We start from the raw sequence: 10,636 nt of genomic DNA, 5'->3' as shown, positions 1-10,636 counted from the left end.
TTCATGAATAATATTTGTGGTCGGTTCGGAAGAATTATCAAAGATAGATTTTAAAACCTTCCAAACCTTATCAGATTGTCCACCAGTTGAATTAAATCGGTTATAAATATATTGCGTTTTAGCGACGCGAAGTTGCTTTGTGACAAAGTTCCTAAATTTTTTGAACGCTTTTAGCGCTTCAGGACACCTACTTTGTAAAAACTGTCTGTAAAGCTTATCTCGTTTTCTTATCAACTGCAACATGTCTTTGTCGACCCATGGTTTTCTACTTTTCTTTGATTGGGAGAATTTCTTCAGTGGAAAGGAAGCATAATAAATGTCAGTAAATATCTCTAAAAATTTTGCTTACACTTCATCAGGGTCACTTTCCTCAAAAACATGTTCCCAGTTAACAATAGATAAGCGTTCCTTGAACTTGCATAACGTGCGGTCATTTATAACTCGATAAAATGACGTTTGGTGCGGTTGTCGTTGGGAATTCGAAGTGAGATTGACAGATATGAATATTGGCATATGATCACTCAGAGCATAAGAGATAGTGCCAGATTTCAAGGTATCTGCTTTTTTTGTTATGAAAAGATCCAAAAGTGTTTCGGATTCTGTTGTAATCCGTGTAGGTGACATGATGACATTTACACAGTAGTGAACGTTAAGTAAAGTATTAAACTCGATTGATGTGTTATTATTGGCCAGCATGTCAATGTTAAAATCGCCACCTAAAATTAACTGATATTGGTTCATGTCAACAAATTCTAGGAATGAGTCAAGAAATAAAAAGAGCTCAGCAGAACTGCTACCCGGGGGACGATAGCAGACACAAAATATCCTTGTGCCTGACTTGACTGCCAAGACTTCGTAATGGGGCGTGATGCAACAAAATTCAGGCAGCATTTCCGATTTCATAAGATTCGAAACTAACATTGAAACACCACCTCCCCTTCTTATGGATGGATTCATATCGAAACACTTGTACGTCGGTATAACATAAACGTCACCTTCACAAGTAAACCACGTTTCCGAAAACATAACATCGAAACGAGTTTCCACTTCGCTGAAAAAACAGTCAAGTTCTTGCTTATTTCGACCAGATCTGAGATTAACGTGAATACAAGAGCAGCAATGAGGATTATCAAACTTAATGGAACTACTGAGGTGACAGAGATCAACTAGATCAGTAAAAAATGACATTGAAAAAAAGAGTGCTGCGTATTACCGCACATTACTGGCCTCACAACTGGTCTAAATCTGCTGCACAACGGATGACAATCGCAGAATCGTATTGTTTCCTTCTAACGAACACTTTTCCATTCCGGTGCCAAGCGTACTGGTACTCATTTTCACCTGCCCAAGCCTTTGCATAGCGCAACAGCTCACGGCTTTGACGCGTCATGCTTTCAGTGACTGAAACATCCTACTGAGCATCTCTTAAGGCTTCTGAAACCACATGTCCCGAGTTTAGAGCTTTGAAAACCGTACAATGATCCCGGGGCACCTTCCCTGCCTTTGAAGGAAGTCTGTGCACAACATCGACGTCGTTAAAAGTGAGCTCTGGCAAATTCACAGATTTTGCTACATCATTTACCTTTTCCATCAGATTCTCATCATTTGTCACCGGTATGCCATGCACCTCAAGATTCAGCTTTCTATTTCGCCACTCAAGGTCGTTCACAGTCATTTTCAAGCACTCAACATCATCAGCGTCGACTCTGGTCTCAAGGGCACTAACACGTTTCTTTAAGGTAGAGATTTCTTTATCATGTTTCACTTGTTGCTCAAGTATATCATCGTATTTTTTGACATTAGTTCAATGGACTTCTTCACTTCATCGACTTGATCAGGCAGGCCAGCAAGAGCATCAAGTTTTTGACATATGCCGGCTAAGCAGCTATCAAGGTCTAGCTGCGTACTGGGCGTGTCAGAGCTCCCTGCGTTTGTTTTACGACAGTCTGGACATCGCCACGCTTTGCGACCATTCTCGCCTTTTCCCGTATACGTTGACAAAGAGACACCAGAGCAATTGCCGAGATGGTAGGTGTACTCACATTCGGCGCACTTGATGCCGAGTCCGTCACTTGGCAGACACTCTTTGCAGGAAGGGCATGTCTCCGGCATGTTAGCCTTAGTATAGCTTATGCAACATACAGGTTTAAAGTGGGAAAATCTTTCTCCTAACACTACAAATGAGAGCACGGTAAAAAAAAAGGAAGCAGCGAGCAACACGGCAGCAGCAGCGGTGGTGAAAGAAAAATGTCTATTAGAAAAGTAGGTTTCACCAACCTGTAAGACGAAAATAAAGCAGATAAGGGGGCGTCCGATCACCACCGTCGCCGCTGCTCCAAGGTAGATATACAATGGTAGCGAAGGTTCCATAGACGCCCATTGGTCCAAAAAATGGCGGCTCATGGGCACCGCCATATTGGGGGGCAACTACGTATGAGTGACGTTGAATGACGTCACGCATACGTGTGTTTTTAGCGCGAATTTTAAAGTGGTCTTTTTATAGAACCCGCCTTTTCAAGCCGGTATCTCATGAAGGTTGCCTTTCAGTGCGCACCAACCTTTGCCAGTCAAATGAACTCGAGTTCCTGCTAGTTATGGCCTTGCTAATGTGCAATTCGGAACCCAATGAAATGGCAAAGAAGGCAGCATAGAAAGGCAGCAACACTTTCAGACGCTGGCTTACCTTGGCTGGCTAAGAATGCAATCATGCATGATTCGTAGTGAAAATCTTGGTGGAAATACTGGTGCTAGTACTTTTGAGTACAAGGTATGATGCACAAAGAACAGGCTCAAGTGCACAGTTTGCAATACAGTGTACGGCAAGTATGGTTTTCATATTCATGGTTTATTACAGCAACCAAACAAATACAGTGATAAAGCACACCAACAAAAAATACACGTCACAGGCAGCTCAAGCAGTAGTTTCTTTAAGCTGGCTATTCATCTTAATGGTCACAGTGCGGATAGAAAAAAGCCCTGCAGTTCCACGAACGTTGCCAGGTAGGAAATTGAAAAGCATAGAAGACAGTGCTAAGACAGCTTCAATTGAGGCAAACATGACATGACATAAGTAGGCGCATCAACACGGGTCGCAGCCTTTTTGACGACAGATACGCAGACGGTTCGAAGTGCTTGGAACAAACCCGCAAGTCTCGCAGCTGCCATGGTGTCTTCTTCTCCAGGCTGACGTTGTGGTAGAACTGCACCCACGCTCGGCACCTGGACGTGATGCAACGTGCACGTTATTCACAATTGCGCCGTAAGGAATACTGCATACTCCAAACGCCAATGCGTCATTATTCCTGTCAATGCTAACTGCAGTAATTATATTTCTATTATATCTGAACTACGGTAGTAAATGCTCGCCCCAAGCTCTCAGCGCCTAAGAGTGCGGTTATGTACGCTCGTCCTCATGGCATGCGGGTAGCTATACTTTTCTATGGTTAAGATTGGCGAGAATGAAGTGCGTTTAAAGTTACCCTAACGGTCATGCATATGCAGAATAGCAATAAGAAGACAGGCAGTAACTCCTGCTGGGTGAATTCAGTTAAAGCACCCTCAAGGCCGCGCATATACACGTGGCTGAATTTTGATACTACCAGTTGCGAGGGTCAAATTGGCTTCGCGGTGTTGGAAAACTAAACAGTGTTGTGCTCAGACTTGTCAGGCAGCACAATTGGTTTTAAATTGGCCTTCCGGTCAGTGGCATGCGCGTGGTTGCTCCTGAGAGCCCGGTATCAAGTTAACGCTGGTGATAGCCGGCTGCATGAAACTCACCATAAATCAGACAAATGGTGGGCCTCTTTCGCGCAGCTCAGCACTTAAAGTGTGTGCCCTGTAGTGTAGTACATAAATATCCCCGCAAAAATGAAGCCACGTGCGCACGAACTGGTTACAGAAACAGAAGCGAACAGCCCAACGAAAGCATTCGGAGCATACCTAGAGCAGACGCCTTGTAGCAGACGACACTGACAAGAGCTCACCTGTGAAAGTCCAGCGGGAAGCGGTGTAGCTTGACACCGACGCCACTGTCCATGCTGTCGCAATGTGCCACGTCGCATCGTTTCTTCACACGCCGCAAGCTCATCTTGAAATAAAGCGCTAAGCGCTTCAAAAGAACAGCGCGAAGCGTGCAATGACGGAAGAAGACTTCGCACTGGCCGCACGTCGAAGTAAATGACAAAAACCGAGAAAACTGCCGCAGCGGTGCGGCGGGGTGCAAATTTTACAAAACGGTGACAGAGACGCGACGCGCAAGGATGACGAAAACTTCGCAAAAGGGGCATTTTGAGACTGGCGATAAGAAACCGCTTCGTGAGCTCCCGCGGCCACTGTGGCTGGGTGCCGAAACAAGGCCTGCAAAGTCAAGCTGCAAATGCACCGCACACTCATCAACAGGGGGCGTAACAAGAACGTTGCAAAAAATTAAAAATGCGGAGTAATGTTTTGCTAAAATAGTTTACCTATTTTATAAAACGTGGCATTAAAATATTTATTTCTTTATGTTGTTTTATAGCGTTTTTATTTGTGCTTTTGAATTTCATTATCTAAGTGTTTCGGCCCCCCCAAGGTGGCTGTGCTGCTGTCGCGCTAGACCGTTTTTGGGCCCAGCCTTCGCTACCATTGTATATATACAGTCGAGCGCGATTTGAAGGTTATCGCGCGAGCGTCGACTGAGAACATGAACAGCGCCACGGCCCAGAATTCACTGTCGAGGCGAGAGAGGTATCAGGCCAGCTTCCCCGCCGGGGTGGCGCAGTGGTTACGGCGCTCGACTACTGTTCCCAAGGATGCGGGATCGAATCCCGGCCTCGGCGGCCGCTTTTCGATGGAGGCGAAAGGCAAGGCGCCCGTGTGCTGTGCGATGTCAGTGCACGTTAAAGAACCCCAGGTGGTCGAAATTTCCGGAGTCCTCCACTACGGCGTCTCTCATAGCCTGAGTTGCTTTGGGACGTTAAACCCCACAAACCAACCAACCAACCTTACTCTTTTTGCTGTTCCTTCAGCAGCCGTCACCCCCTGTTGGGCTATCAGTTTCTTTCTTTTTTTTTTTATTCTGCGAACAGGCAGGGATCGTAGTGCGCACGACGTATTCTTTGGTATTAGTATCTGAAATTGGACACTTTATCGCAATAAATGGAAAGCTTAGAATAGATAGAAAGGGCGGTGAGTTTGTCGTGGGGTGAATATTGTTGTTTGGAACAGCAAACGAGGGAGAGAATACTGCGAAATCATGATTTTTCTGTTCCGAACCTGGCCGCCAGGTGCCTGGAGTGCTAGGCTGGTCGACGCTCGCGCGATAACCTTCAAATCGCGCTCGACTGTACCTTGGCTGCTCGTGTGACCCGTTTACAGCTCGGCCGGCAGAAGCGCGGTGGCGCAAAAGTCTGTGACGTCACACTTAGAGCTGTCCTGAGGCCAGCGCAGCAGAGTTTGTCGTTGAAATCTGCAGAAGCAAGTAATTCACGGAAGCTGAGCGTCGGTAGGCACTGGAATGTACGCCTTCAGGGCAGAGCAAGGCAGTGCACTATGGCAGCAGGCAGTCAGGGGTAACCAACCTGTAAGACGAAAATAAAGCAGATAAGGGGGCGTCCGATCACCACCGTCGCTGCTGCTCGTGTGACCCGTTTACAGCTCGGCCGGCAGAAGCGCGGTGGCGCAAAAGTTTGTGACGACACACTTAGAGCTGTCCTGAGGCCAGCGCAGTAGGGTTCGTCGTTGAAATCTGTAAGACGAAAATAAAGCAGATAAGGGGGCGTCCGATCACCACCGTCGCTGCTGCTCATGTCAAAACCAACACCCAGGTTCAAAACCAACACCCAGCCCAATTGGGGCTGCCCACAAAAAACCGCTGTAGGTCCCACATCGGCCGTAATGGGGCTAGAAGGCGTGCGTGCAATTGCGTAATCATTGTTTCCAACCAGTATTTGCGTTAGATGTTGCCCTAAATTACTATTATAGATGATTTGTATAACAGTTGTTGCCATGCTTAGTCGATTAGAAATTTACACGGCTTTAGTTCTCGCGCTCATGCAAATTGCGCTAAAAATACTAAAACATACCGATTGCTAACTGTTGCTCCTAATGTGGTTGCTGTGGATAGCCTGCAACACTCGGCACAAAATTACTATTCAGAACACACATCTCCATAGCCTGAACAAGATATACACGAAGTCATTTAGGCCAGTTGAAGGTTATGAATTGTTGTAAAATTTAATATTGTGGCTGTCTAGAAAGTGCAGACATATATAAAATAATTACTTAATTATATGCATAAATATTGACTGGGAAAACTTGGACTAGGGCTTTCCATCATCTTCCTGCGTCGGACCCCTATGAGAATAATGTGGGGAAGCCCAAGCGCGGCTTGCACTACAGAACCCGCATCGGTCCTGTGTCATTATCTGAGAGGCTAACCGAAATAAAATAAAAAATGTTCATCCAGAGCGGCGGCCCAAATCAGTCCAAAGTAGGACCATTGGGGGGAGTTGGCGGGATGTGCCCTTTTGTCAATGCCGGAAAAATGTGGGCTGCCTGCATCTACCCCTAGAGGGGCCCATCGGGGCTTTGTGGATAGCCCCCTTCAGGCCTACGTCGGCCCCTCTTGCAGCACCCACACTGAGCCCACCGGGGCTGTCCTTCATTGCCAACATCGGACCCACCGGGGCCCACCCTTCATAGCCCACTTTGTGCTACCTGGGTTAATTGTTTATATGTGGCTTTCACGCGCAAGTACTTAAATTTATTCGGGCAGGTGGACTCGCCGGAATGTTCAACTTGTGGCATCCCAGAGACTGTGGACTATATATGTATTATTGGTGTGCCCAGCGTATGCGCGAAAAAAGTGTGCTAGCCGCTTCCTTGAAGCGTTTGGACAAGAGGCCTCTGTCGGAGGAACTGCTGCTGGGCGTTTGGCAGGACAAGGGGAAAGGTGTCCAGGCAGCGCGCGCTCTTTGCCGTTTTTTGTGCGCCAGCGGACTTGATTCGCGCTTGTAAAGCAAGCCACTGTGCCTGTAGATATGTATTTCTTATACCTTCTCCTACATCGTCACCCATCATGATCTTCTTTCTTCTCTCCATCCCCTTCCCCAGTGCGGAGTAGCAGGCCAGATTTGAATTATTCCGGCCAACCTCTCTCTCTTTTCCTTTCAATAAATCCATCTATATTTCTATGTTGTATGGCAAATACTTCTGCTCGTTTTTTTTTTCGCTGTCACTGCTGCCCAGTGCTTTTGAAGGGCCTTTACTAGCCTGCAGTAGCCGCTTCTTACATTTCAGGTTTGTCATATGAACAACTGCAATAATTTAAGACTAGCAATCGCTGCCTTGCAGCGCTGTCTTGCCCCTATGTGATCAAGTGGCGTAGCACTATGCGAATGTGTTGCGATGGTATCCGAACTAATGTTATATCTATGAGGTTAAATTGAGCTGAACCCAGGCCCACCAGCAACACACGATCATTATTCTATCTTAGACACCCTTAAACGCCTCAAGGAAACGCATGTGGCCATGTCTACTGATCTAAAAGAGCTTAAAGCTACTCAGGATAACCGTTGAAAGCTTATATCCGAGCTTGCCAACTGCATTTCTTTTGTTGTTTTGTGGGGTTTAACGTCCCAAACCAACTCAGGCTATGAGAGACGCCGTAGTGGAGGACTCCGGAAATTTCGACCGCCTGGTGTTCTTTAACGTGCACTGACATCGCACAGCACACGGGTGCCTTGCTTTTCGCCTCCATCGAAAAGCGGCCGCCGAGGCCGCGATTCGATCCCGCATCCTTGAGAGCAGTAGTCTAGCGCCGTAACCACTGCGCCACCCCGGCGGAATGTGCATTTCTTTTCTGGAATTCGCTCACAAGTACTCAAACAAGGTGAAATTAGAAGAAACTAACAAAATGAAACGGCATTTTGCAGCACTTTACGCTGCCAATACTGATGCAAACTATCGCATGCGAAAAAACAGGTTTTTTTTCTCAAAATATGTCGAAAAGAAAATTTAGGAAGAATCTGAAAAAAAAAAAAGTTCGAGACCTGCGCTCTACTCAGCTTGATCTGCAACGGGAAGCAGATTCTCTAGAACGTGCACATCGACTAGGAGCGTAGTGCACAGATAAACAACGGTCAGTCATCGTAACGGTAGCTTATTTTAAGACGAAGGAAAACGTGCTGGCGTGTGAGCCCAAGCTGAAAGACATGGTATACGCAACGAGAGAATATTTCGCTCCAAAAACCCGCCTTGCTTAAGCTACACTTCTGAAGTTCCTCCGCCCTAAAGATGTGCATTCAAACTGCGTTTTGACAAACTGTACGATGGGAAAAAATGCCAAGCTTACATTGACACAGTGACAATGTACCGCACGTGTTGGCAACACCCATAGTAGCGAATAATGAGCAGCTAATCATGCTCCCAGCAAACGTCTAAACGTCTTTCATCCTGCCTTGACATCCAAATCACATCCACCAACAGAAGGAGCCTTTATTCCAAAGCGTGACCAGCTTTTTAGTATCACCGATGACATCGACGCTCCCATTATCATTCTAACTGAAACGTGATTGACTGTAGAAATCTTCGATAACGAAATGCTTACCACTTATCTAAAATTCACCATCTGTCGCTGAGATCGTCGCGGCCATAGAGGGGGTGGCGTTGTAAAAGCTGTAAGGAACACATTATCATCCTTAGTGTGCCACGGCGACGTGCTTGAACTATTGTCACGTGGCGGTGACAAGGTGGTTGACACAAATAAAGAGTCTGTGAGTACACTGAAGAAACTCTCTAATGGGGTGACTTGCGCCCTCAAACACTAAGCGATTGGGCGGCGGCGATAGCAACAATAGTGCTCGGCGGTCGTCAAACAAAAAATACCCGTTTCACTTGTGAGCACTGAATTTAGAGGCGACGAGGAAAGATCTAGATAAAGCCGCAAACGGTACTAGCATGACCTGAGACATTGTAGAAGTACACACGAGCGGCTGTAATTTTCGAGATACGTCCCGACGCATCTTTCGCGACAAAGAAAGTGATAACGCGTCGTATCGCGATAACAAGCGTGATCAAACACGCAATACAGAACCGATAAGCGCGCCAGAATCATAATGATAGGACCGCATGCCAGCGGCTGTCGAAGAAGAAAAAATTTATTTCCAAGTTCTGCAGGCAGCAACGCTGCCCAAGCAGGAGAGGGGTTACATGTTCTGCAATAACAGTTCAGCAAACATATTTTCATTGGTGCATTCAACAATAAATTGAGACAAACGGTTCCACTGATGTGTTGTGAGGGGAAAGCATGAATTCTGGTGAAATACGGGCTTACTACTTTGGAGTGGCTCAGTGTACTATATCTCTGGGGTGCAGCAAAAATATAGGTATCACGTGACAAACCAGACTTCTTGTTATACAGAATGTGAAAGAATTTCAGCCTAGAGACCCGATGGCGTGCTTTAAGGGGTTCTAGGTTAAGCCGACTCAGCATGCTAGAGACCGAAGATGTGAAATAAATATTTAAACAGTTTGCGGCATTACTCCCCTCTTAAAAAAACACCGCCTCGATGTTTCAAAATAAACGGACATGAATTAACATAAATATTGCAAAGCAAACATGAATAACCGTCAGCGCGCATAATATGGCTTAAGGCGTACAACATGCACAATTTCTGGATGAACTCGGCGCCGCTGCGATGCTGCTGCGCCGTCGGGAACGACCTCATAGTTCAATTGTCCTAGTCGGCGAATCACCTTTTACGGACCGAAGTATCGGCGTAAAAGCTTTTCGCTCAGTGCGCGGCGGCGAATCGGATTCCAAACCCAGACATGATCTCCCGGCTTGTATGTACTCAGCATCGCGTCGTCGTAAGTTGTAATGTCGGGCGTCGGTTCGTTGCTGATCTTTAATGCGCATTTGGGTGAGTCTTCGGGCTTCCTCTGCACGTTGAAGGTAGGCGGCGACGTCCAGGTTCTCCTCATGTCTTGTGCTCGGCGTCGAGGTACATTGCAATCATGTCCGCAATAGTTTTGTTGAGACGCTCCGTAAGTCCAATTGTCTGGGGACGGTACCCAGTAGTTCGTCGATGGCTTGTGTGACTGTATTCCAGGATGGCTTGCGTCAGCTCTGCCGTAAATGCCGTTCCCCTGACCGTGATGAGCACTGCGGGGGCACCGTGTCGCAAGAGAATTTGTTCGACAAAAAATTTGGCGACTTCTGCCGCTGTACCATTGGGCAGTGCTTTTGATTCGGCGTAACGGGTAAGCCAGTCAGTGGCCACAATGATCCACTTGTTACCTATAGATGAAGTTGGAAAGGGGTCAAGGAATCAATCCCAATTTGTTGAAAAGGCAGGGTTGAGGGCGGAATCGGGTTCAGTAGTCCTGCTGGTCTCATTGGCGGTGCATTGCGTCGTTGGCACTCACGACACGTCTTCACATGGTGGGCAACTTCGGCAGGCAGTCGCGGCCAGTAGCACTTCTCTAGGATTCGATGCAACTTGCGCGCATATCCGAGAAGGCCTGCTGTGGGCTCATCGTGCAACGCCTCCAGAATTTCCTGCCGGAAACGTTTAGGCACAACAAGAAGGTGAGCGGTCCTTTTGGGTGCGAAGTTCTTCTTAACGAGGAGGCCATTGTTTAACGCGAACGGTGA

At 46.9% G+C, this 10,636-nt stretch overlaps 1 protein-coding gene across 1 annotated transcript; it reads right to left on the bottom strand.

The window, feature by feature from the left end:
• Positions 1–2,693: 2,693 nt before the first annotated feature.
• Positions 2,694–4,349, bottom strand: LOC146177829 (52 kDa repressor of the inhibitor of the protein kinase-like). Its single transcript, XM_084581682.1, has 2 exons — positions 3,984–4,349; positions 2,694–3,219 (listed from the first exon to the last, which is right to left on the bottom strand). The coding sequence occupies exons 1-2, from the start codon at positions 4,085–4,087 to the stop codon at positions 3,042–3,044; spliced, it is 282 nt and encodes a 93-aa protein (XP_084437808.1). The 5' UTR covers positions 4,088–4,349; the 3' UTR covers positions 2,694–3,041.
• Positions 4,350–10,636: the final 6,287 nt, after the last annotated feature.

Source organism: Amblyomma maculatum, chromosome 10 (assembly GCF_055883805.1).
Source record: "Amblyomma maculatum isolate TAMU_Amacu chromosome 10, ASM5588380v1, whole genome shotgun sequence".
Lineage (NCBI taxonomy): Eukaryota > Metazoa > Arthropoda > Arachnida > Ixodida > Ixodidae > Amblyomma > Amblyomma maculatum.
Note: the sequence above shows the minus strand (reverse complement) of the source record. Positions and strands in the feature narration are given on the sequence as shown.

Coding starts and splice junctions, on each gene's coding strand:
- LOC146177829 (XM_084581682.1), bottom strand. CDS start 4,087: ATGAGCTTGCGGCGTGTGAAGAAACGATGCGACGTGGCACATTGCGAC. Junction 3,220..3,983: donor TTCCCGCTGGACTTTCACAG/GTGAGCTCTTGT, acceptor CATCACGTCCAG/GTGCCGAGCGTGGGTGCAGT.